The sequence below is a fragment of the Brienomyrus brachyistius genome, chromosome 2, assembly GCF_023856365.1.
Source record: "Brienomyrus brachyistius isolate T26 chromosome 2, BBRACH_0.4, whole genome shotgun sequence".
Lineage (NCBI taxonomy): Eukaryota > Metazoa > Chordata > Actinopteri > Osteoglossiformes > Mormyridae > Brienomyrus > Brienomyrus brachyistius.
In genome coordinates this window covers 7,717,373-7,742,895 of record NC_064534.1, presented here as the reverse complement: position 1 = coordinate 7,742,895, position 25,523 = coordinate 7,717,373, and the positions used below count along the sequence as shown (strand labels likewise).

Sequence of the window (25,523 nt, the reverse complement as noted above, 5' to 3'; positions counted from 1 at the left end):
TCCCGCCTCTCAAGGGAAAAAGCGGAAGCAAAACGGAAGTGTTGTTGGTTGTCAACAGCTTCCTCAGCGTTAGTACCGGGGTACGTCAGCGCGTAGCTCTCGTTTGTGTGGCCGATAACCAGCGATTATTTTAGTCATGGCTCCACTGAGGTTTGATGGGAAAGTTGTACTGATCACAGGAGCTGGAGGAGGTGAGTAATGCGGTTAGTCTTGATTCGGTTCAGCAAGATGACGTATACATATCTGATTAGATTGATCCAGTAAAGCTAAAAAGTAATATGCAGTGAACTGGCAGGTTGTCAGAATGCACCTGCAATTCGGCTTTGAGCAAAAGCTTCAAGGACAAAATCTAAGGAAAACCCGAAGCGTGGTGTTTTGGGGAAGTAAAACGTTACAATCTCATTACAGCTGAATTGCTTCGTCCATGCGGGACAAAGGGCGCCGTGTATGCAAACTGTTGTTTGGTGTTAAAGTTCGACCGATATGTAAGGATGACAGCCCGAGCCAGGAACGCGGGCTGCATTGTAGCATATATCCCCCATAAGTAAATAAGCAAAGCTGTTATTAACGTTAGTGTTCAAAGTACGAGATTTTCTTATTGCTGTGTGTTCTCTGCAGGACTTGGGAGAGAGTATGCATTGGCCTTTGCTGATCGAGGTGCCCTTGTTGTTGGTGAGTCACATTGACTTTTGGGTTGAACTGGGCTTTCAGGTTGGACACCTGTACGCAAACACCGGGTAACACGATCGTGCTCACGTTGTGTTCAAGTGTCAGCCCCGCCGGGCGTGGTTTCACGTGTCAGCTTCATCCCTGGGACAAGTCCTGTTTTTATCAGTCCGCATTTGTGTCAGAGTGAATACCAGGGATCATGGTGAATTCTGATGGACCTTTTAACCGATATTTTTTTTCTTAGCCAAAATATTTTGCTGTGGACACAAGCAAGTGTTACCACAGACACACGTGTCCGTGCATGGATAAGTTGACCAGCCGTGGTGAATACATTGCCCTTTCCCAATAATAATTTTGAGAATGATTACTGGTTTTCGTTTCACCCAGTGAATGACCTTGGTGGTGACATCCAAGGGGATGGCAAGAGCTCCAGTGCTGCGGACAAAGTGGTGGCTGAGATCAAAGGAAGGGGAGGCCAAGCTGCAGCGAATTACGGTGTGTAGTGTGAACAGATTCCCATATCTCTACAGCAATAAAGTCCCTGCCAGGCTTTAATAAATTTGGGTGCAGAGTGCTGACTAAGCAGTAACCAGACTTGCACGGTTATAAAAGTGAATGGTGTTAAAATAGAATTGACTGATTAGATGTTGCACAATACCGTAGTAACTCTGCGTGAAAGTCTGTCCTTTCGAATTACGTCCTTGGAAAGGTATTTATCCAGGTTGTCTGGTGTGCGGATCCCTCTCACGAATCAAACAGAGATGTGGCCATCTCTAATTGGACTCCTTCTCTTGATTAATCATGCTGTGATTGTAGCCGCCAGCTGTCAGTCTCTGAACAGGCTCTCTTATGGCTTGTCAGGATCCTAGAAATGTTAGCGTTGAGCTGGGCTTCATGAAGTGGGACAGGGCGCTTGAGGAGGAGCTAGTTTAGTTCATTAACAAACGCTGGTGAACTTGCTTTACGCTGTATTTGACGTTTGGCCTGGCCAGGCTTCTATATAGGACTTGTGCTATCGCAGTGTATTGTAGCGAGCTACACTCAGCGGATGATGCAGTCCCTTATGCCTGTATGGTCACGTAAAACGGAGAGAGCTTGGGGTGTGGTACATGACCTGTTCAAGAGTGCAAAGATGACAAACTCACGGCTTACTGATTCATTTCCAGACTCTGTGGAAAATGGGGAGAAGCTGATCCAGGCTGCTCTGGATGCTTTTGGGAGGATAGGTACAGTAACGAGGGAACATGCAACTACATTCAATTTAGCTGCAGTTAAATTGTTCGATTTTGACTGTGTGACTATATGGCTACATTGCTAACTGGTAATACTGTTTTTGGGAGTCTAGTTAGCATATAGTTAACTATTTTTAATACTTTTTTTTTCCAGATATTGTCATCAACAATGCTGGGTAAGCACACATTTGAACCGCTGTTGCACTGAAATGTTCAGATAGTAAGACGGCTCATAAATCTTATTTAGAGCTAATATTCCTAAAAACTCTATCGTGGATTTTCACCAATGCTAGGATACTGCGAGATCGCTCCTTTGCTAGAACAAGTGACCTGGACTGGGGTAAGGAAGTCGGCTTGTGTTTTCCCACCACGGGTGCTGGGCTTCTGCGGTTGCAGGCATGTGCGTTACAGGCCGCAGGCGGCAACAGTGCAGATTGTCACCCTGACCTCCCCACCCGTCTTCCCTCACTGTCGCTTTCTGGCAGACCTCATCCACAGAGTGCACCTGAGGGGTTCCTTCCAGGTCACCAGGGCTGCCTGGAACCACATGAGGAAGCAGAAGTTTGGCAGGTGTGGTTAAATTGGGCTTTAGCTACACGGCAGCCCTCAATGATCGCCACGACCGTTAGGTTCCACAGTGTATCTCCTTCAGCATGTGGTCCTGCACAGCCAGGATCTGTGGGAATCTATTGCGCATCTTCTACTCTTGTTGTGCCAAGATGAGGAGGCTGACCAGCACTCCGTCTCTTGGTAGGATCATCATGACCACGTCGACCGCCGGCATCTACGGGAACTTTGGGCAGGCAAACTACAGCGCGGCTAAGCTGGGGCTCCTGGGCCTGTCCAACACGCTGGCCATAGAGGGTCAGAAGTACAACATCCACTGCAACAGCATCGCCCCCACGGCCAGCTCCCGCCTCACACAGACAGTCATGCCCCCAGGTCTGTTCCGCCTGCTCCCTAGAACCCCCACAGTGTGTGGTCCTAACCTTCTCACATTTGTTTTCAATGGCCTGTCTTTTTCTTGACATAGTGCTCCTGTCGCACTCACCGCTTGCTGTATCTTTATTGTTTTCTCGGCTCCGGGACACCAGCCTGCTGTGTTGGGATGATGCCTTGGGGGTGGCATAATCCCATGAGGTGTGTCTGTAGTGGGAGGGGATCCCCTTGGAGGTGGCATTATCCCATTGGAGGTGGGGGGGATCTCCTGGGGGGTGGCATAATCCCATGGGGGGGGTGGGGAAGAGTGTCCCCTTGGAGGTGGCAGCATCGCGTGTTCAATGTCAGGCACTGAGTGCCTGAGAGTGACCTGTTCACTGCATGTTGACTCCATCCGGCAGGCTTACCGGCTACTGTTCAGTGTGCAAATCAGGATGGGGCCCTCTTGGGCAGAGGTAATTTTTATGCCTTATTCCTGGGGGATGATGCTTTCAGCTGCAGTTTGTACCCAGAGTCCTGCAGGGCTGTGTAGTGGAGCATCTCCAGCAGATGCAGAATGCCTGCGCTACCTTTGTCAGTTTCAGCGTAATGCCGTCTGTCTTTGCTTTTTAATCACCATCACACGATGTTGTTTTTTTTTTTTTTTTTAACCCTAGATTTGCTGGAAGCCCTTAAGCCCGAGTATGTTGCTCCTCTGGTTCTCTGGTTGTGTCATGACCAGTGTCAGGAGAACGGGGGTGTATTCGAGGTGAGAGAACGGGCCGCCCCACCCACCAGTCAGACCTCCCCACAGAAATTTAATAGGAACATTAAAACAATTACATAAAGGTGATATTTTCCCATTAATCTGAATGCTGCTTGTTCTTCCCAGGTTGGAGCTGGCTGGGTTGGAAAATGTGAGTAGTATCAACGAACTCTGCTGTATGAGTTAATCCTTGACACTGTAGCTTTTTGGAGTACTAAAGTGTCTGAGACTTACTACTGGGAGCAGGTTTCGGGGCCCCAGTTGCTCCAGAACACTCCGGAAGGTGCCTGCTGTGATCTCTCATGTGCGTGCACCCTTGTGCTCCCGCAGTGCGGTGGGAGCGCACCCCCGGGGCTGTTCTGCAGAGCCACAATCAGCCCATGACCCCCGAGGCTGTACGGGACCGCTGGGACCAGATCTGTGATTTCCAGAATGCTGTCAAACCTTCCAGCATTCAAGGTGCATATTTGGCAGCTGGTTGCCCCCCCTCCTCCCCCCTCCCCCAGTGGAATATGCTGAATTGAGTCTTATACTGCTTTTCTTCTCTCTTGCACTCTCATTCCCCTCTTAGAGGCCCTCAATACTGTGATAGAGGCGTTGTCTGACAAAAATTCTGAGAATGTGGTTGCCAATCCAACCAGCGCTTTGACCTCCACTACTCCAGGGGGCAGCAGTCCTGTGAGTACAGTGGGCTGCACCGTGACCCAGCCAGTGTTGGAGCTAAAATGGCTTGTAACACCACTGGTTCAGAAATGGTTTTGAAATGAAGAATAATTTCGCCTGTGCCAGTTTACAAAACATAATTGTTAATTTAAAATGAGATGCAAATTTGTAAATCAAACATTGTTCTAGTTAGATCTTCCTACTTGCTTGAACAATTCACTCAAAATGTCTACAGGTAGTTCCCAGGTCAAGAACATCTGACTTGGACAACTTACACTTATGTAGTACGGACTGCTATAAAACTTATTTTACCAGAAGTTTAATATAAATGGTTCATGATAATAAACACACAACTTTGTGATGCGCTTGAAAACAATGTGCGACTTCAGCAGTTCGTTGGCTCGGTGTACAGTACTGTATGAGGTTAATTCTATTGTTCCTATTCCTGTTACCGTTGCTATTACTATTATAAATGTAAAGCATTATAAAAGAAATGAATTTGATCAGGCTGGGTTGTGAAAATGTGAAACGAAGTGGTGTCGGTCCCCTGGAGACGTTACAAATAGGCCATTGTCGTAAAATAAGTCGTAAAGTATAATTACTGCAAATGTACAGACATGCAAAAAATATTGGGATGCTGTGTAAAATGTAAATAATATGTAATGATTTGCAAATCATTGAATTGAATTTTTATTATATATATATATATATATATATATATATATATATATTTAAAAATGAAAATAGAACAAAGACTACATGTCAATTGTTGAGACTGAGAAATTTGTATCGTTTTATAACAAATAGATACTCAAATTGAATTTGATGCCAGCAACACGTCTCTAAAAAGTGGGGACCTGTCAAGATTGGAAACGCTGCATAACCTGTGCCCCCCTCCCATCAGCTGGCAGCCGTTGGACAGAAGTTGTCGGAAACATCCTATAGCTACTCCAACATGCACTGCATCCTGTATGCCCTCGGCGTGGGCATGTCCACCAAGGAGCCCGAGCACCTCAAGTTCCTGTACGAGCGCCACGAGGACTTCTGCTGCCTGCCCACGTTTGCGGTGATCCCGTCCCAGGCCTCCATGATGGACGGGGGGCTGAGCTCCATCCCGGAACTCAACATCGACCTGACTCAGGTGAGACGGCCTGCACCAGGGCCAAATGCAGCCCACACGCAAACAGAAGGATACTGGGTCATATCCCCCTGGTTGGGAGAGTGATTTTGCCATTGGGCCTCTGAGCAATACCCAATTGCTCCAAGGATTGTGTGACCCTGCTTTGTCAAAAAAATGTCTGCTGGATTAAAAAAAAAAAAAATGTAAATTACCTCTTCAAATTGAGTGACTTTGATTTGCAGTATGTAGTCTGCATACAGCCATGCAATCCTCTGGTTACTGCTGAGATGCGCATACCATTCAGATGCTTTTCTGTCTCTTCTCCATCCCGTGACGTGAATGTGCCTCCGTCCGTGTCAGCTGTTGCACGGAGAGCAGTATCTTGAGCTCTACAGGCCCTTGCCTGCCTCAGGTAAGCTGTGCTCACGCTCCCTGCCTTCTGGCTGTAATACTACCCAGAATTCATGGGGGTTCCCTGTACTGCTGTCCTGCACTTGCAGGGACGCTGACCTCGCGGTCCACCGTGGCTGACGTGCTGGACAAGGGCTCCGGCGCCGTCATCCTCCTGGATGGTGACTGGCCGGCCGCCTCCTAAACGCATCTGCAGATGTCAGGGTGAGCTGTAACCTTCCCTTACGCGTCGTCTCTCTCCATCTGCAGTTCATACGTACCACGGTGAAGAGCTGGTGTGTTTCAATCAGTTCAGCCTGTTCATCATGGGAATGGGAGGCTTTGGGGGGAAGAGGAGTTCAAGTAAGGCAAAGGTAACATCAGCCCCCCCCCCAAATAGCTGCAACACACACACACACACACACACACACACACACACACACACACACACACACACACACACACTGCCCTGCGTATGCTCATGTTTCCACTCACCCCACCCCTCTCCTCTCCTCTTCCACAGGAGACAGTGGCCCCCCCAACCAGAGCCCCAGACGCAGTGCTGTCTGATGTGACCTCCAGGGATCAGGTACTATTTGACCCACTTCCATTTGGGTCGGTCTGCAGTCTGTTTAGTTGGGTACACGGCTTCTCCGTATCCAGGAGAGACAAACGCGTGGATGGTAGAATGGTCTCCCGTTAAGGGCGGAGCGGATCTGTAAGACTCAGCAGTGCTGATCGTACAACTGAAATGCACGCACACAAAACTCACTGGTGAACCAGTAACTATAGCTTCCTGTCCAGTGACAGCGAGACAGAACGCTCTGTTCTGTTACTTGTGTAATGGTACATGAAGTTTAAAGGTGGGGTCACCTAAGTCATGTGCGTCTCATTTCCTTGGGAATCGTCCAAAATAAACCTGGTAGATGAGAGCTTTTATTTTTTTTTTGTTCATACATCGGTGAATCCATATCTGCAGTGTCAGACTCTGTGTTTAATTGTTCCTTCAGTGCCTCCCAGACCACAGGCATTATACACATCATTAATTTTGGTTTTGCTTTGAGCTCCAGTTTTGTCCTTTCCTTAAAGTACAGTTTTAGTGAGCTGGACCTGATGTTCCGACTGTCCTGTTAATGGTCCTGTACAGAACCTGAATGTGACAGAATTCTGTCTATTCCAGGCTGCCCTGTACCGCCTGAGCGGGGACTGGAACCCAATGCACATAGACCCCAGCTTTGCAGCCATGGGAGGTCCGTGCCCGTCTCTCTATCAGCACTTCCCCACTGCCACCAAGAACCGAGCCATACTGCGAAATGGCAGTTTTCCATTGTAAAGTATGCGAGCTGTATCTGAGCTGAACCTGGGTCGTCATGCAGTGGGAGTCTCACCACCGTCTGACTGGTCAAAATGCACAGATACTGGTGTTCAGTGCATGGATTTTCTGAAGGAAAAAAGGCATATTCTATATTACTCATTAGTTTTGCACATTTCTGATTACTCAGAACTTGAACCTCCTACTTAAGTACTATAGAACAGCTGAACAGAATGGATTTGTAATGCAAATTCATGCAAGCAAATGGTAATTCCACTGGTGTTTGATGCCAACATAACCTGGCGATTCTCACAGATGATAGAAATTTAGGAAATGGTACCCAGTAAATCATGATGTACACTGTGTAAACCGTACGTAAGCATCTCTTAGGTTTTCTTCACTGCCTATCTTCAAACCGGACAATGCCTTTGCTGAGCCGACCTTTCTGCACTGGACAATCAAAGCAAGCTGGAACTGCACTGTAACCACACTCTTTGCAGTGCAGTTCAGTTCCTGTAATGCAGTGGAAAAGCGACAATTTGTCCGTTACTGCAGTGGTGCGGTATCTGTCCTGATGTAGGTTCTACATGTTCTATTATAGACATAGAAACATGGTGACTGATCGTTCATTGTGGTTTCTAAAAGACGACTGGGGATTTTCCCTGATAACTCGCTGTGCCAGCTGATGACTTCCATAAGGATCAGGTATCTGATCCAGAACTTATCCCTGCAGGTTTCAAAACTCCCATTCTGCATGGACTGTGTTCTTTTGGCTTTGCCGCACGCCACGTCCTGAAGCAGTACGCGAACAACGATGTGTCCAAATTCAAGGCCATCAAGGTGAGGACGCTCACTGCACCATGACCCCCATTCTGAGCTACTGGATCACAGATATCAGGGCAAAAAAAAAAAACTTGTAGTGACAGTAAGAACATGTCATTGTGGAAACCGGCACTAGATCCATCAAATGGCATTTTGCCATAATGGCCATCTTAACATGTGATGTCTGGGTCTGTGCTACTCAGCACAAATTTGACATCCTTTGGATTTCGACCAATAATCACAGCTGGTGTTCTTGCCTTAGAGATTTATGGTGTTCTCGGGGCCGGTACTCTGTTCTCCGCTTAAAAGGACGCAGCAATGTCAAACGATGAGGCCGTGAGCTGTATCTGTAATGTCTGTGTAGATGTGAGAACGTGACCTCGTTTTGCTTCCGCAGGTACGTTTCGTGAAGCCGGTGCTGCCTGGTCAGACAATCCAGACGGAGATGTGGAAGGACGGCAGCCGGATCCATCTGCAGTGCAGGGTGAGGAGTTCTCGTATTGCTCACCCAGAGATGGTAGAGGGGGAAGGCCGCCTCATCTCCTCCGGACACTCACCTGTCATCCTGCATGATGCATCCAGGTCAAGGAGACTGGAGATGTGGTCCTAGCGGGAGCATACGTGGACCTCCAGAACGTGGTTGACGTCAAGGTGGACAAGGTGCCAGAGGTGAGGCCTTCAGAGGCCTTGGTGAAGTTCTGTTGAGCTGGTGGAAGAGGAGGACTGGCTGGAGTCCATGTCTTTCGTTAAACCTATAGGTGGGGAAGCTCCAGAGTGACCTAGTGTTTGCAGAGATCGGGCGTCGCATCAAGGACATGGGGGCGGAGCTAGTGAAGAAGATCGACGCCGTGTTTGAATGGGAGATCATCCAGGGAGGGCAGACCGCCGCCCGCTGGAGTAAGTTCATGTATGAATCTAGAGAGCACGGTTCATGAGAACATGGAGAAAACATGCATATGGGGCGCTGCATGGTGTGGGAGGGTACTGTCGGCAGTGGCAGAGCGAGAATGTGATTAGTCTGTCAGTCTGTCTTTCTACACTGACGCTAGGGGCCAAGAGCCTCTGCTTGGTGATTAACTGCTCCAACAGGCCCCTGAGCATGAGGACACCACTGGCCCGCTGGGTCAGTCACCTTCAGCCGTCTGATTTCTTCTTTTGGTGCTCAGCCATCGATCTGAAGAATGGCACAGGCTCCCTGCAGAAGGGTCCCTACAGTGGCAAGCCGGACGTCACCATCACGCTGTCTGATGAGGACTTCATGGACGTGGTTCAGGGCAAGCTCAACCCACAGAAGGTACTGGGTCTCTCTCATGTGATGGAGAGGGGCAGTGTCACGACGTCAGCACTTTGGTTTGTTTGCATCCCTGTGCTTCCTGTTTGCATCATCTACACCAGGGATTTGCAGGCCCCACGGGGAGCTGCTTCCATACCTGCTTGATCTATAACTTTTGCCACAAGCTCTCCTCCCTTAAATGGTGGCAGAAGGGTTAGCGAGATGAGGGGCTTAGCTGGTGTAGACAGAAGCAGGGCTCCCAAACCCTGTGCTGAATGAACGAATCTGTAAGACCTTTCGGTGATTTGTGATGGCTACCGTCTTCATGCTCACAGGCCTTCTTTACCGGGAAGCTCAAACTGCGTGGGAACATCGTGCTCAGCCAGAAGCTGGAGGCGATCCTCAAAGACTATGCCAAGCTGTGAGGTCGGCATCCGGCTCGGCCAGCACCGTCTGTCTGGTGGCCGCCGTCTAGCCAGCCGGGAGACTGTGCGCGGTTCCCGCTGGACCGTACCATGGCTCCTTGGTGCGTTTCGAACCCTGCGAGAGTCTGCTCCTTTCTGAAGACGCAAACTAAGACGAAAACTAATCAAATCTAATCAGCAGTTTGTGTTCAGACTTCAAACATGGTTGCCCGCTGTGAAAATTAACTTTTACCTAAAACTGTAAATTGTATATTAGGACTGTACATTTAACCTGTAATATTTTCAAGCCTGAAGCATTTCTGAGTGAAGGATGGTGAAGCACCTACCCACGGTGCACCAAACGTCAACTGGTCGTATTTGTTACGTCAAAGCGATTTATTATAATATTTCTTTCCTGAATACATTTTCATTTACAATGTTTCCATATTAATTATAAAAATGACTCCCCTCTCCTTCACAGCTCGAGGGCTAAAAGCACTGGATATTAAACAATCGTTTGGTTTGATTCCGGTTCTTGCCGTGACTCTTTCCTTCCCCGTCTTGGGAAATGGCACCGTAGTAAGCAAGGCGGTCCGTCGGATCCCTCGGCAAAGCAAACAGCCAGCCAGCCAATCTATACATGGTTAATGTTCGTGAAATTAAACCCAGAAGCTCACATCCTAAGCGTGTCTGGATTTTCCCATGGAACTTCATAATGGGGCGGGCAGGTGGACCTAAAGCATGCTGACTAGACCGACTCCTACAAGGGATAACACGGCTCATAAATATCACTGCTATTCCACACACTTTTAGAATGTATACGGTGCCTCTACATGAACAGCCAATGAGGTGTTTCGTCAGTACTAACAGCCTGTTTACTTATTTACAGTAGGCACAAACGCTTTATCTTCACACCATGGAAAAAAGCAGGGAGTCTCGTCTCCCGGGGGTCACAATGAACCTTTTAAATGCAGTCGCTGAGGCTAAAAAGCCCATCTGGTACATAGTTACACCCGCCTTCAGGAAAAGCACACATTTGCATGAGTATCAGTGATCACTGGGACTGAGGCTATGGTCTCTATAAGAGTGAGGTGAAGATGTGCTTCCACAAGTATTCAAGTAAGAAGTACTCAATGTTTTGAATATGGGAGAGAAGGTTCCACAGAGTCCACACGTGGAGCAAGGCCGAGTATATCACTGATCAAATCAGGTGCCCCTTGAGGGCTAGAGGACAAAGCGCACATCACCCCACAGATTGCCGTTGCTGACGCCGAATCGGTCGGGCAGCATGCGCATCTTCATGGTGCCATCGGCGCCGCAGGAGAAGATGTGGTTGGCGGTGCCCACCTCCAGCTGCATGACCCCAGTGCCCAGATTGCGGAAAAGTGACTGCCGCGCATGCTCATTGGGGAAGACGTGGAGCAGACCCTGGTCAGCTAGGCCCCACACCTAAAGCAGGAAGGTCGGGAAAGCCATTAGCGACGTGATGCTAACAACTCAGAAGGAGGGAACCTGTCAGGTTACCTGGGTAACGGGGAAATTACAGCTGGGGAAAAAATTAAACACGGCCACTAAAGCATGACGTGCCAGGACTTCACAAACTGTACCGATGTCAGAGAAACACCTGGTTCCCTCCGGCTCACCTTGATGTTGCCCTCCGAGGAGCCGCTGATGAAGCAGGTCTCGGTCGGGTCGACAGCCAACGCCTTTACGGCCGAGTCGTGGGCCTGGAAGGTCTGCCGCTGGGTACGGAGATTCAGGTCCAGCACGCTAATCCAGCCCTTACGCCCCCCCGAGATCAGCAGCTGCTGCCGGGGGGCCAGAGAAAGCACAGTGGCCCCCGTGTCGTGGCAGCTGAAGGCTGGGAGGCAGGAGGAAAGCTCAGCTCAGTGCAATTCACCGACTTGGTCAAGCTGCTGGACGCTCCTTTCAGGTTCTATATGACTCACCGTGGACCAGGCTGTTAATCGGGGCAACCAGAGTATCCCATAAGCACACGTTTCTGTGGAAACACAGACAGAGGTTCTCGTGCTGCTATCGTGTCAACCAGACCACGCTATAGATAGGGGCAGGCGGTGCCGGGCCTAACCCTAACGCTACCTGTTGTCTGTGGACAGCCCCGCGGTGGCGATGAGGGACGACGACCCCACAAACATGAAGTCGTTCGCCGTCTTGTTGTGGCACTGCAGGGTCTGACGGAGCACGAAGATGTCAGTGAGGCACAGTCTGGCAGGGGCGCCGGAAAGCACAAGGAGAGGGAGGTGGAGGATCTGCTTACCAGATACGGTTTGGGTGCGTTTGCCGTCATGTTGGTCTGCCACAGGCTCAGGGCCCCATCTGCATCCACTATGCCGAACTGCATCATGGGAAACATAGCTGTATCGGGCCACATCGGACACCTTGCAGACTCAAAAATGTCAATAAGCGTGCGTTAGTTTTTAGAAAAGCCATATAATACATCTTCCACCAAACACTTACCTTGTTGCCTTGGTGATTAAAGCGGACCCGGGTGACCCTGGAGTTGCCGGGGCTCCTGTAGCAGATGATCTGCTGGGAGTGTCCCCACTCAAACATGCGTACGCTGCCGTCCTGGGCGCCCGTGAGGTCTGCCGGCAAAGTGAGAGGGGACTTCAAGGCTCCTGCTAATGCTCTTAGGGGGGCAGTTAGAGAAAAGTCGCCAAGTCAGAGAATAAACCCCCATGACTCACAGTAAGGTAAGTTGGGGTGGGAGGTCATCCTTCTGACATTGTTGATGTTCCTTTTGATCATCTGTTGAGAAGATCAGATGTAACACCAAAAATCAGTGCTGCTCAAGGAGTCACCAAACTATTCCAAGGAGGAGCAGTGAGGAGAACACAACCTCAACTTTTGTTTACCTAAGGTTTTATACGCAATCACTATGCTACTGGACCAATCAGTGTCCAGCCCCAGTGAGTCTACGCCCAATCAGCTTCCGGCCCCAGTCTGCCTAAAACCAATCAGCTTCCGGCCCCAGTCTGCCTAAAACCAATCAGCTTCCGGGTCCAACCCTGTCAGGTGGCCTTCAGTTCCTTACCACAGAGGCGCCACGACCTGTCTGCATGCTTCCCAGCCAGGGCATGTTAATAGGGGTGCCAGGGCTGCTGTTGGTGTAGGGCGTCGTGCCATGGACAGTAAAATCCTCCCGGGCGTGGATCACCAGGAAGTCCTCACCCCTGGTGAGAGAAGGAAGAAAACCCCATTAAAGTACAGGAGCAAGGAAGAAAAATATCCTAAAACAAAGACCCCAGAACACTTCCCTGAGCACCTACCATTATTCTGCCTTCCTTTTCAGACTATACCATCACGGTTTATTGGGCTATACCATTTTATTGGTCTTTATATTCTTCATTACACTCTGGACTCACCCTTTGTTCTCAGCCTCGTCATCCACCCAGGTCAGTATCTGAGTGGCCAAGATGGAGGACACATCCAACTCCTGGATGTCATGGCTTGAAGCAATCGCCAAGCAGTTACGGTTAGCCTGGGAGGAGGCACAAACCCAAACTCAACAGGCAATTCCCATTCCTCCAGCCACTACACTTGAGGCAAATTTACCACATACCTTGTTGATGGCAAAGGCCGTGATGATATCAGACTCTTTGTGAATGATCCGAGCCCTCCCACCTGGGTATCCCGAATCGGACTCAATCTGTACGGCAGAGACACGCTCCGTCAACACCAGGCTGCTATTGTCTCGTCTCCCCGGAGCTGCAGTTCTGGCTACTTTTCAGTTTCCTTCAATTAGTAACTGTTTTACACCTAGACCAGCCAGGTACACTGACTAATACCATCAGAGAGGTACATACAAAAGCAGAGACGAGACCATCCCACCCCGCACCCAGTGAAAGACATGCAGGGCACAGTCTAACGTACTATAAAGCATTAAGGGACACAGTAAAACCTTGTAACTCAACCAACTTGGACATCGAAAGGGCAGACCCCCTGAGTTTTTTTTCGACCAAAAACTTAGAATTCGATCTTAAACAGTTCAGTCAATAAAAATCTAGCCGCAACTGAACTAGAAGTTCGGAACATGACAAAACGGACATGCTAAATGTCATACGGCTCGAGAAGTGTCTCTGAGGGCTGAAACAAAGGCAAACGAGGTACTGGGATGTTGACGCCTATGAATCGCTCTCAGTCTCGCGACGCCTCTCGACCGAGTCCGACGTGCGAAAGCCGCGTTCTTGTGTTCGGTGTGAATTTTTTTGTGCTTTACCTACAGTATCATGGCCCCTAAGAAAGTGAGCAACGATCGCAGCAAACCAAAGAGGAAAGTAGTGAGAGTGACTGTGGAACCGAAAAAGGAAACCGAAGAGAGACTTGAATATGGTGCATGTGTGTCCGCTCTCGCTTCGGAGTGTGGGATTGTCATTTATTTCATGTTTATTGCTTTTGTATGTGTGCTTTTCATGTGTGTATTAGTTGTATATGGATTGTTAATGTTTTTTATAATTAATCATGCAAGTAAATAAGCTAAAATAGGCAATTGGGGGTCTGAAACACATTAAATTCACTTACATTATTTCTTATTTCTTAATGACTTAATGACTTAACCACATCGCAACTCGACCAGACATCTGTAATGAATTAAGTTTGTGTTCCAAGGTACCACTGTACTTTAAAACCAAGTACTGCGATTGACAAATGGGATCTATGCAAGCAGTGCTGCTTTTAATGTGGCAACTGACTACAGGCCAGAATGGATCCCCACTCTGCTAATTCATCGCGATGTGAACTCAGTATATTACTGTAAGATGATCCGATCTCTGAAGATTGCTAATCCACTGTCAAAACATCCAACTTCAATTACACCCTTTGCAAATATTAACATGCATTTCCAACAAATTACAATTACTCTGATTCGACTTACGGCTGAAGGAGGGTAATCTAAACATTAAATAGGTTTTGATGAGGTGTTGATTAAAATAATAACGTCATGTGAACATGAGTGTGGACCACAGCAAAGTACGTTTATTCCTGATAAAACCAGGCAGTTTCTGGTCTTTCGCAACGTCCATCTTGGCTTTCTGAGTTCAAAAATGTGAAAAGCCATAATCGTAATCTGTGAGAGGTCTCAGGGGATCAGTCACATGACGGCAAACTGCGAGGTCTTATGGGGGCCCCTTGACATGTGGGTGACCTTTAACCCCAGCGGCTTTCTGAAAGACCGTACCTGGTTGTGAGAACGGTCTTCCGCCACGGAGTGTGTGTTACTGTCAGTGCGGTCCTCAACAGACTTAAACGTTCACAATGACAAGACAGACAGAAATAGGGTGTGAATCATGCAAGTCAGTAAGAGACTGGAATGCAGAGAATCACTGTTAGCACTGCACTAAGGGTCGCGGACATTATAAATACGTTCACATTCACTAGGTTACTACACAACACTCATCTGACAAATGGCCAGGGTAGGCTGTTAACTCTGGCATGGTCAGTAAACACCCCAGTAAATGTTCCAGTGCTAATGAGTAAATATCAGTGTTTCACCGTCAATATTCCTGTGTTTTACATTAAATCAGTGTTAACCCAGTCCTTGGGGACCCTGAGACAGTCCACATGTCCGGGTTGAGAAACGATGCTCTAAATGTTCTAGTGTTTAAATGTTCCAGGGTTTTCACTGTAAAGGATCCACTGCTTCAAAACTGCCGTTTTACCAGCAGAAGAGGCCAGTCACTGGAACATCTACTGCAGTAGTTTTCGTGCCATACACAAGCTACAGGAACACAGAACGAGTACTACATGCTACCAAAGCACAGTTAACAAGCATTACTCATAAAATTATATGATTACATTTTTTAAAAATTAAACCATGTAATTTAGCCATGCAAGGAGACATATAGCAAACTATTTAGTCTGAAAGTCAGGGCTGCAGAAGACCAGTGAAGTGCCTTTCTCCAAACGTTCCAAGCATACTCGGCAAGCCTGATACCTCGTTCTGCTCCCTCTTCTTGGTGAAGATGTTCCGGATGAAGGTCTCCTGCACGGCTTCCTGCTTGACCAGGTACTGCCAAAGCCTCCGTACAGGCAGAGCAGAATGACGACTTGACCTGCAGGAGACACACCACCACCCAATCGTCAGTCATACTTCACTGTGAATAGCTATCATCTCTGCAGACCAGCGAACCAGACCAGAACTGAACAGAGCCAACTAATCCCTGTCTCTCTCTGTACCACATACAGCAGGATGTGGTATAGGAATAAATGGGTAACCATACTGTCACATGACTACTTTCACCGCTGGGGCACGTTGAGCACCTGAAGGGGGTGTTTGAAGGCTCCAGCAGGGCTTTATGGCGGAGAATGGCTGGTCCGCCTGAGAGGGTGTCATCCGGAGGCTGGGTTGAGATGTACTGGGGAGGAGGACCACCAAAAACCTCCAACCTCTTCTGCAGTAGCTGCTCCCAGCGTTGAAGAGTCTTCAATACATTGTGGCACAAGGGGGAGCCTACTGGCAGATCTGAGGGGGACACACCGCAAGTCCTGCTTTAACACAGGAGGGATGGGTCTCTCTCGACCCAGTCCATCAGCACCATCTCCCCAGAGAAAGCTGCTCATTTGGGTGTCTAGTCTCCAATGTTAACTCATCAATTGCACACATTTACTGACCAAGACCCACTAAGTGCATAACTTTTAATTATATCTTCAGAATGCTTTCTATAATTACCTTGGAGTTCATGACCTGCTAAGGGATAGAAGGACTTCAAGTTGACCAACACCAACTGGACCATGGCCAAACGCATGAGACACCAACTGAAGGGAAAGAACAATTACAGTCAACCACAGGCGCCACTGCTCATGGAAACACTAAAACAAACACAGACAACCAGCACTTACAGGCCTTGTAAAATACACAAACAAGTCACTATGCCACATTAGCTGTCCTGTGGAAAAATCTGTTCACGCAGTCTGAAAAGGCCAGAATTTTACATTTTTCATCCTATTCGCACAACTCCTACAATGATCGAGGACTTCCTTTGCCAACACAAATGCAGTTGGCCTCACTGCAGCGTGAGGTGAACGGTCAGTGTTCCATGGTACCTGTACGAGTTTGCATTGGAATGTTCTTGAAGAGCTGTGTTTGAGTCAAAGAAATGCTGGTCCTCGTCCTCATTCTCGTCTTCGCTGCCCTGGCTCTCCTCGGAATCGTACTCCACTCTGCTCTCCGATGGTGCGAGGAACGGCTTTGGAGGAGGAAAATAAAGATTACAAATAGCAAGACAGGAGATATTACAGTTCCCGTGAGTATCAGAGAACTGTGAGACACCTCAGGATCTCAGAAAACTGGTAAATGCCTCACTGGCCATATCTCAGCCTTGTGAAAGTCAAGGGGAAGGTGATTATCCGGCATATTTCCTTCCTGGAGGACAGCTGAGCCCATACCTTGGCAATGAAGTAGTCCCAGATGCTCAGCTCAGGGGGAACAAAGTTCTCCTTGAAGATGGAGGCCTCCTGCTCCACAACAGGACTAGGAGGTCCTTGGGCACTCTCCATAGAGGCACTTTGAGACGACCGCAGCCGAAAGCGCCTGGGCTTCCGGTCCAGATCATCGGCTATTGACGATACTGAACCAAGTGGAATATAACAGTAACGTTAATGTGGGCCCAACAGAATATCAGCTGGTTTGTTAATTACTGAAACATCTGTAGTATCAGAACCACAACAGGTATCCTTGATACTGGAACTCATGACAGACACTGACGGTGATCAGAGAGATAAGTCAGAACCACCACTCTCCCAGCTCCAGCTGTGGACTGAGACACAGGATGCAAATGTTCCATATTCACTAAGCGCCATCTCACCTGAGGACATCCTGGACGGACTGGGCCGCTCCACGAACGGGATGCGCGAACCCCCACCAAAGACGGCTGCCCACAGCTTGGCGTTCAGCGGGTGGGCCACGATGCGGAAGAGCTCGTTGCTGGAGTGAGTGGCCAGGCCGTGCACGAAGAGGCTGAGGTAGACCGCGGTCAGAACCTCGCAAAGCAGCACCGTCAGACCCGACTGTGTCTCCTCACCCGTCGAGCTCAGAAGGCGGATAAGAGCTGCCATGCCTGGAGGGAGGGAGATTGTGATTCTACCAGTGCGAAGGATGTGGCCCCAGCCATATGCTGCATATACACTTCTCAATTCAATGGATTTTAAAACACCTGTCCTGTGATGGGCATGTAACCCCAGACTGGCATGTTCAGTACAACTAGCATGTAGAAACCTGGCCCATGTGATAGGTACACTTGGTATGTACAGACCTAGCCAGTGCCTTGGGTATGACTGGTGTGTATAGCCTGTGTGATGGATACAGACCCCGCCTTGCATGATGGGTACCTTCATCACGTAGAGACTGGGCCCTGCGTCATGGGTACGTTCGGCGCGTACAGACCCCGCCTTGCATGATGGGTACGTTCGGCGTGTACAGACCTGGCCACTGTGCCGGAGAGGTGTTGGGAAGGACAGCTTCCTCTGTGCTCATGGTCCGCATTGGCTGTTGTTGGGACAGCAGGAAGCTCTGGTAGACGATGCCTGTGAATTGGTTGGCATGTCTGACCAGCACAGGAGACAGCAAAAAGAAAACCTGTTACAGCAATGAAAACAGTTCAGTTCACATCTATTCCATTGCGTTTAGTTCTGTGTGCACTTCTTAGAAGCAGCACCTTTAGAAAACAGACTCGAAATGCCAGAGAGGCTGGAGTGGTGGAGAATACAAAGAGGGCAACAAATATAGCAATATAGGAAACGTAACAGAAAGTACGTGGTGTACAGCCAGATACACGCAGAGATCATAATTCTAAAGAGTCAACACAGATCTGGCGGTATGGCCTTGAGTGATCGATGAGACCCAATGAAACAGAGCATTCTGGGAGAACAAGCTGTACTGCAGCAAACTGTCCACCAGCTCTACTGCAGGGTCAGGTTACCATGGAAATGGCACTGCCAGCTACTGCTGAAGACACGAGTGCCACGACTCCTGCCCTAAATGAACTCTAGTTTATTTTACATCGAGTACGGCTGGTAAGTCAAACTGCCAATTTGCATTCTGACGGTGTGTTTTCTAGGACTCTTTCATTAGCAGTTAACGATTCGATGGCTGCAAGTGATCATGTTATTGGGGAGACTCAGATGCACCAAAGCAGAGGGGAATCTCAATTCCACAGCTAAAAGAAGAGCAGGTGGAGCAAATAATGAGATACGTTCATCCGTCAGTGAAAAATGCCACTAATAACTACTAAATGGCTATTGTTAGAAAGAGGGAATCGTATGTGACTATCAGCAACAGGCACCGACAGGCGGTGCCCCGGACGCAGGGAGCGACAGACTCTCTAGTCTGAAGACGAGACCCACCTGAGACTGCGGCAGTCACACAGACACTGATATACACACGCGGACAGAGAGGCTGCCAGCGTGTGCATCACGTAGATCTGGAAGTAAGATAGACCGTCAGGGAGGGGCTGAATTCAGAGTGAGCAAACATCCTACTGCAAAAGATAAACCTTATGAGGGTCCCCACCTTGCCGTCGACGACGCTAGGATGCGGGGGGGCGTCCAGAGAGTTGATAGTGTTCAGGATGTCATGGGTGAGATTGGACAGGTGCATAATGGGATTGGCCACCACCGTCTTGGCACTGGCCATGCAGGCCAGCAGAAGAGGGATGGAAGATTTAGGCTGAGCAAGAACGAGGGCCGCAGAGGCCACAGATTCGTCCTGGGGGGGGACATCAGGAGTCATCTGGTTAAGTATGTGTGCACACGTTTTCTGCATTCACAGATTTTCATAAAATATAAGTTTATATTGGGACCCGAAAAATGTCCCCACAAGCTACAGCTACAAAGTAACAGGTTTTACCATACTCTGGGGACATGGCCCCCGTAATGCAGAAAATACAAACCCACACACATGCTCACCAAGGAGCTAACAATATCTAGCGCAGTTAAGGCTTACATTAGATTAAACTGTAAATGCTGAGATTTCCAAGAAATTTCACTCCTGGCTGCCCTCTGGTGGCCATCGAGAGATGGGAATGCGTAAAATAACTAAATCACCCTATTATCTTAGCTTGTTAGCATGGTAGCAAGACTGGTACCTGACCTGTTGCGACTCCTGCAGCAGCAGGATGAGCTCCATGCGGACGGACGCCAGGCCCCCGCCATGCGAGCCGTGCAGGCTGCTGTAGCTCAGGAACATGCGCAGCAGCGGCTCGTTCTGACGCAGCCACTGGCGTCGCCGCCGCTGCAGCTCGACAGAGCACAGTGACGTCCCGAGCTGACCCTCCGGGTTCTGCGACGGCTCGTCCTGGGCCGGACCCCCGGCGATGCCCCCCGTCACCTCCTCCAGGTCAGGGTTGTAGCTGCAGCTGTGCTGCAGTGCAGCCACCTCCCTCTCCAGCCAGTGACACAGCTGGCACCTCAGCCGGCCCCCGTCCAGCTCGTAGCCCGTGGCCAGCGTGCGCAGCTCTGTAGTCAAAATCCTGAGGCAGGCTGTGAACTTGAGCTGGGCCGTCAGGATGTCCTCAGATGTGGTGACCAGGTCCCCCTCGGACTCCGTCACGGACGAGGATTCCGTGTTGTCTTTGGAGACGGCGTGGACACTCTCCGCCTTGACGTTCTTCATGGCCAGACCTGACTCGTCGTCCTCCGACTCGGTGTCCCACTTCAACTCCAGCGGCTCCTCCTGCATGGTGCCTGAGGGCTGGCTCCAGTCGAAACTGAAGGCGGAATCCGACCGGCTATTTGACAGGCTGTCTGACGCCGACTCGTAGCCGTTCAGCACCGGCTGGGACCAATCCAGGTCCGAGGCCCGGTCCTGCTTGGCCTCGACAGAGAGAAGGGAGTCCCTGGTGGAAGGGGAGATGGCCGACATATCCTGGCATGGGGCAGGCCTGGACTTCTTGATGACCTTGGGCATCTTGGAGAGCACCTCCAGAGCCAGCATGGGGCAACCGGCCTGGAGGTGGGCATAGGCGGCGGAGAAGAAGAGCCGGCGCTCCAGCAGGGTGATGGAGTCGGCCAGGCGAGTCTCGGTTGCCAGGCCCACCTGAGCAGATGATCTGGACTCCGGGTGGCGGAAATGACGACGCAGCAGCAGCGGGTGCATGCGGAGGTAGGTGTAGAAGTTGAACACCTCAGGAGATGGGACGGCAACCCGGCCTGAAGCGACAGGAAGGCAGCATACAAAAGGTTCATTAACAGAGAAAGTCAAACCTCATGTGGCAGAGATAAAAGGCAGCAAAACAAATAGGGCAGACGCAGCTTTCTAAACATGCAAAGGGAGGAGACTGCAAGCTGGCTGAGATTCCAGTGCCACGCTGGATGGAGACGGCCTTACCTTCAGGCTGCACCAGCAGAGTGTCCAGTGCCTGGCTGTAATCCTCCAGGATCCAGTGAGCCATGCTGCGCAGGAAGGGGTCCTGCTGTATCTGGGCCGGGGCCTCATGGCCCAGAACGTGTCTGTGCAGAATGTTCCTGTAGGTGGAGGAGGCCTCGAACTCAGACTCGTACAGTCGGGATATCACCAGCGCGAGTTGCAGGTCCTGCATCTTGTCTAGACAAACCTGTTACAGTGGAAATGGTAACATGGATAAATGAGAAGTCACTAAGAGAAAGGCTCAGTTAATAAGTGGAGAAAATGAGACATGGAAGAGCTGAAGGCTGGTCCGGGAGTTAAATGGCTCCTCCTGTCCCATATGTGAGCAGCTGGGCCAAAGCGGACCTTCACGCGGAACCAGCCTCACCTCCACGGCGTCTTTCAGGGAGCCTGCCAAAAGGAAGAAGGCGATCGAGTGCAGGAAGCGCTGCTTCCCCAACAGAGAGAAGGCGTTCTTCAGCGCAGCCCTCCTCCAGCGGTCCTCACTGAAGTTGTTGCTGAAGAACGCCGTCATCTTCACGTTCTGCTGGGACCTGGACACAAGCAGAATGCTCTTCAGACTTCCCGTCCTGCCACTGGCCCGCTCAACATTATGGGTCGCGGACACCATACTTACCGGTACAGCCCCCAAACCACAGCCTTCTTCTTCATGGCCAGGTAGAAGATGGCTGCATCCAGGGGGTCATTGTTTCTCTGAAAAGCGGCTTTTGCTACCTGTTGAAAACAAAAGGCCACCTCACACCGTGTCTTATACAACCCAGGGAAACTGTATGTATGGTAGCTGGACTACACGCATAGCTTTCTGGGACCCAGAGCAAAATATGATTAACCTAGTTGTCACGTCATCTCCCTTTCCATACTGACACGCAGATCAAATGGGGGGGGACCCCTGTTGCCCACTCAGTTTGCCTCTGCCTTGGGCTGGCCCTTACTATACATGAATACTGTGCCGGAACACAGGCAGTGGTGGAAAGTCCAGGTTCAGAAAGTGAAAATCCAGTTTTGTTTCAACCAACCAGTTGAGTACTCTGTGACTCTTTATTCTCAACTGCTTGGTTGAAACAAGATCTTCATATGGTCACAGCGGATGCAGACGCACCTTCTCCATGCACCTGCGTAACCGGCTGCTGCTGCGCAGCCACCAGCCCACGCCCATGGCTCGCAGCTCATGCCAAGTGGGGTCGTCCTTCTGCAGAGTGGGCAGCATGTTCAGCAGCTCCTCCTCCGCCTCCGAGTGGAAGGCCCAGGCAAAGTGGCAGGTGGACAGCCCTGTGGGGTCACAGAGAAGGCTGGTCTAGTTTAATTAGCCAAATCAGGCAATGAGGGGCAGGGCTTTGACGCCTCTCACCTTGGCGGACAAGTTGGGCCCGGTGAGCAGGGGGCAGGGATTTCAGCAAGAAGGTGTGCAGACGGACAGCCAGGAGGAACTTCAGTCCACACTCGTCCAAGGTCTCCCCACCTGGCAAATGGGAAAACGGCGAAGATTGATCATGGACATCCAAGCAACAGCGAGTGGGCAAGAAAACCTCAAAGCAGAGAAACCCACCTTGACATTTGCCCTGACTCTCTCCTATGTCTGTGCTGGTGGTGGCAATGGTGTCTGCCAGGGCCATCAGGGACATCTGCTCCATCCGAGTCAGTCCCGGGAGTCGCGAGTACAGCAGGTGGCCTGAAAGCACTTGGGCATGGTCCAGCCCAAAAAAGGTGGGGCCATACCGGGATAGGTCAATCACCTTGGCGACCTCCTCCCGGTCGCCTTCCAGGAGGTCTGGGTCGGCCTCTACTGCAGCGGCCTGGAACAGCTCGTTGTAGGTGTCCGGCCAGGTTGACCCAGAGGGACCGCCCCCCACATTGTCAGGCTTGGCTGTGCCGCCTCCGTCGGCTGCCAGCAGGGCGTACAGTGGCAGTGGTGGAATGGAGTCGATCTCTGTGTAGTCGGGGTTCTCGCTCTTGCTGAAGATCTTAGGGTCACGTGCAGTGCTGCCGCTGGCACTGATGCTGAGCGAGCGCAGCCGGCGCTCGTGCCCATCTCCGCCGTCACGCAAGGCCACCACCTCACCGGCAATGCACTTCACCAGGTGCACCAGGATGGCCTTAGCCCGTCGTACCCTGCCTAGGTCCATAAGGCCCATGAGCTGGGCAGGGTGGTACTGCGGCAGCGTGGGGAACAGGTGGTGGGCCGCCTCGAAGAGGCCGCAGTCCTCCATGTCGGCGGGCAGGTCGTATGCCGTCCTCTTGCCGCTCAGCTTCTGGGCCAGGCTGGTCATGGAGCGGGTCAGATTTCGCCGGGGTGGTTGGGGGCTGGATGGGTCGTCGCCGGCCTGCCGCAAGGCGGCCAGCAGGGACGTGACACTGCCGGTGACGGCTGAGCCTACCTGAGGCGGAGGCTGCCACTGAGAGTACACGTGCATCTCACAGTCCATGCCAACCACCAGGATGCCATCCCTCACCCACGACAAGGATACCGGGATAGGTGGCGAGCCCTCCACCGAGGATACCAGGTCCACGACGCGGAGGAGCACCAGCCTGGAGGAGCCGTCCCTCCAGCCGTCGCTCAGGCCCAGTTCCGGCGGTTTCCCCGGGAGGAGTCCATACATCAGGAGCTTGGGGCCGATGGCCACGGTGAGGATGTGAGAGCCGTCTTCCCTGGAAACCCAGTCCAGATGGACCAGGGTTCTTGTGCCAGGTTCAGAGGAGTCATCGCTTGCCTCCTCCGTGCCGAGTGATGCCAGGCTCAGGCTCCCGTCAACCTTGTGTAAGGGTGCTTCCTCCAGGCCAAAGGTTTGCTCCAGCATCCAACGAGACCCACCAGTAGATTCACACTGAAAGATTCCCACCTGGACACGGTGACTCACACCGGTGTCCATGGGCCGGTACGCCACCGCGATGCGACTGGTGTGGCAACAGCTGACCTCGATGGGTCGGCCTGGCACGCTTACGGCGCTGCCATCGTCCAGGGCCGTCTCCACCAACAGGGGCCACTCCTCCCAGGAGTAGAACTGGTCTCCCGAAGGAGCCTGCTGAGGTATCACCTGACAGCGCCAGAACCTCACCTTGTGGTCGGAGCAAGACGTAGCGAGTAGGTATGGAGCCCGTCCTGCTGGATGCAGCGAAGAGGAGCTCAGGTGTCCTGTAATTACAGCGGTGAAGAGTCTGTGAACCCCCCTGTGACACGATATTCATAACCAGTCCCCCTCTAGCAAGCAGGCGGGTGACTAACCTGCTGAGGGAGTACCCTGGAGGACTTCCACGCCATCAGGCAGCCGCAGCTCCTCGCTGTACACCCTGCGGGACGAGAGCTGCAGGCGACTGGCGCTCTGCAGGTTGGAGGTATTCGTCGGGTTCTTGGGGGTGCTTTGCCTCTCAGGGGAACCCGGAGGGTAAGAGCTGCTGTCCAAGGGCACGCCTGTGACGGGGCAGCACAAAGGACAGATATGCAAGAGTGTATCCAACCAGCCATTTTACTGGCCAGTAAGTGGGACCTGTGGGGGATTCCTTCACATAACTAAAAACAGCGCCCCCTGCAGGCTCACCGTAATCAACCCCGTTTTCCTGCAATATGGGACCGCCGAGCTACATACCCGCAGAGGCCTGCAGCGCTGAAAGCTGGAGGTGCCACATGTGCAGGAGAGTCCGTCCACTCTGGGAGTACTCCATCACCACCAGGAAGAAGCGTGCGGAAAAGCTGGGTCCAGTGGGACCTGAGGTGGTGGAGAGTGAGGGTTATCACTGCTGGGGGGGGGGGGGGGCAGGGGTTGACTCTTATAGAGGAATGAGAAGAGCTCACGATGGTACCCCACCCTCAAAGTAGCCGGTGGGGGTCTCTGGGGCATGGTCAGGACCTCCGTCACACAAGATCAGGTCCTCCTCAAATACGTGTAGCAACTGGGTCTTCTTCCCCTGCTGCAGAGACACAGAGAGGAAGAAGAACCCAGAAAAAGCAGCTGAATTTGGGGTCGGGTAGGAAGCAGCGCCCTTCGGCAGTGGTGGAGGACCAGAGCAGTGTGTGCCCTTTTTCCACTAACCAGAGAGCCAGAAAAATGAACCAGTACCAGAGAGCACAGTGTATATATAACCATATAAACCCCCAGTGTCTATGTGACGTTTATAAAAAATATATATATATATCTTCAGAATTTGCGCTATAAAACATCCACCTCCCACATTACTACTAGCATTTTTCACATCCGCTATAGATGAAGGGTAACAAGGGTTGACCTCCGATGACAAAGGGGCCACCAGGCATGTTAGTGTGCATACGTACGAAGTCAGTGATGGCGTCCAGGCTGATGATGCATCCCGGCCTCGCAGTGGACTGCTGGCTGACGATGCTGAAGACCTCGCCTACGTATCTCTGGGGCAGGGGACAGCAACGGGGTGTTACGGTCAACACAGGGACTGTTACGGGCGGCATCTGAAGCGAGGCTCACCGATGTCTCGGGGTTGGACAGCTCGCTGAGGAGTTTCTTGGCCTCGATGACGGCCTGGTAGAGGCGTAGGGAGTGGCCATCGCTGGCCACGAAGCAGGCGCTGGGCGAGTTCCCATAAGCACCTAAGGGAGAACGGCATGTGCC

General features: G+C 51.0%; 2 protein-coding genes across 3 annotated transcripts in view; one reads left to right on the top strand and one right to left on the bottom strand.

The window, feature by feature from the left end:
- The first annotated feature begins 28 nt into the window (after positions 1 to 28).
- Positions 29 to 10,095, top strand: hsd17b4 (hydroxysteroid (17-beta) dehydrogenase 4). The gene is made up of 24 exons (XM_048979469.1): positions 29 to 191; positions 619 to 672; positions 1,057 to 1,164; positions 1,836 to 1,895; positions 2,056 to 2,077; positions 2,195 to 2,241; positions 2,387 to 2,471; positions 2,656 to 2,843; positions 3,497 to 3,588; positions 3,712 to 3,736; positions 3,916 to 4,044; positions 4,157 to 4,263; positions 5,153 to 5,389; positions 5,729 to 5,780; positions 5,869 to 5,940; positions 6,029 to 6,132; positions 6,282 to 6,347; positions 6,939 to 7,008; positions 7,804 to 7,910; positions 8,290 to 8,376; positions 8,475 to 8,561; positions 8,651 to 8,789; positions 9,059 to 9,186; positions 9,501 to 10,095. The coding sequence occupies exons 1-24, from the start codon at positions 137 to 139 to the stop codon at positions 9,588 to 9,590; spliced, it is 2,211 nt and encodes a 736-aa protein (XP_048835426.1). The 5' UTR covers positions 29 to 136; the 3' UTR covers positions 9,591 to 10,095.
- The window catches only part of dmxl1 (Dmx-like 1), a 27,889-nt gene continuing 12,312 nt past the window's right edge, over positions 9,947 to 25,523 (bottom strand). The window contains exons 13-44 of one of the 2 annotated variants that reach the window (XM_048979446.1): positions 25,380 to 25,501; positions 25,214 to 25,303; positions 24,750 to 24,852; positions 24,531 to 24,650; positions 24,170 to 24,355; positions 22,496 to 24,079; positions 22,298 to 22,408; positions 22,049 to 22,218; positions 21,566 to 21,663; positions 21,317 to 21,482; positions 20,911 to 21,136; positions 19,675 to 20,732; positions 19,096 to 19,290; positions 18,930 to 19,006; positions 18,009 to 18,130; positions 17,393 to 17,644; positions 16,974 to 17,155; positions 16,632 to 16,774; positions 16,258 to 16,343; positions 15,849 to 16,050; positions 15,523 to 15,640; positions 14,767 to 14,829; positions 13,153 to 13,239; positions 12,956 to 13,071; positions 12,625 to 12,763; positions 12,278 to 12,338; positions 12,048 to 12,175; positions 11,848 to 11,925; positions 11,670 to 11,761; positions 11,519 to 11,571; positions 11,213 to 11,430; positions 9,947 to 11,018 (exon numbers count right to left, since the gene is read on the bottom strand). In XM_048979446.1, coding sequence (XP_048835403.1) covers positions 10,794 to 11,018; positions 11,213 to 11,430; positions 11,519 to 11,571; positions 11,670 to 11,761; positions 11,848 to 11,925; positions 12,048 to 12,175; positions 12,278 to 12,338; positions 12,625 to 12,763; positions 12,956 to 13,071; positions 13,153 to 13,239; positions 14,767 to 14,829; positions 15,523 to 15,640; positions 15,849 to 16,050; positions 16,258 to 16,343; positions 16,632 to 16,774; positions 16,974 to 17,155; positions 17,393 to 17,644; positions 18,009 to 18,130; positions 18,930 to 19,006; positions 19,096 to 19,290; positions 19,675 to 20,732; positions 20,911 to 21,136; positions 21,317 to 21,482; positions 21,566 to 21,663; positions 22,049 to 22,218; positions 22,298 to 22,408; positions 22,496 to 24,079; positions 24,170 to 24,355; positions 24,531 to 24,650; positions 24,750 to 24,852; positions 25,214 to 25,303; positions 25,380 to 25,501 — 6,671 coding nt within the window. In that variant the 3' untranslated portion in view covers positions 9,947 to 10,793. The remainder of the gene's footprint in view (positions 11,019 to 11,212; positions 11,431 to 11,518; positions 11,572 to 11,669; positions 11,762 to 11,847; positions 11,926 to 12,047; positions 12,176 to 12,277; positions 12,339 to 12,624; positions 12,764 to 12,955; positions 13,072 to 13,152; positions 13,240 to 14,766; positions 14,830 to 15,522; positions 15,641 to 15,848; positions 16,051 to 16,257; positions 16,344 to 16,631; positions 16,775 to 16,973; positions 17,156 to 17,392; positions 17,645 to 18,008; positions 18,131 to 18,929; positions 19,007 to 19,095; positions 19,291 to 19,674; positions 20,733 to 20,910; positions 21,137 to 21,316; positions 21,483 to 21,565; positions 21,664 to 22,048; positions 22,219 to 22,297; positions 22,409 to 22,495; positions 24,080 to 24,169; positions 24,356 to 24,530; positions 24,651 to 24,749; positions 24,853 to 25,213; positions 25,304 to 25,379; positions 25,502 to 25,523) is intronic. The other variant, XM_048979455.1, reaches the window with a different exon arrangement.

Coding starts and splice junctions, on each gene's coding strand:
- hsd17b4 (XM_048979469.1), top strand. CDS start 137: ATGGCTCCACTGAGGTTTGATGGGAAAGTTGTACTGATCACAGGAGCT. Junction 192..618: donor GATCACAGGAGCTGGAGGAG/GTGAGTAATGCG, acceptor TGTTCTCTGCAG/GACTTGGGAGAGAGTATGCA. Junction 9,187..9,500: donor GCAAGCTCAACCCACAGAAG/GTACTGGGTCTC, acceptor TCATGCTCACAG/GCCTTCTTTACCGGGAAGCT.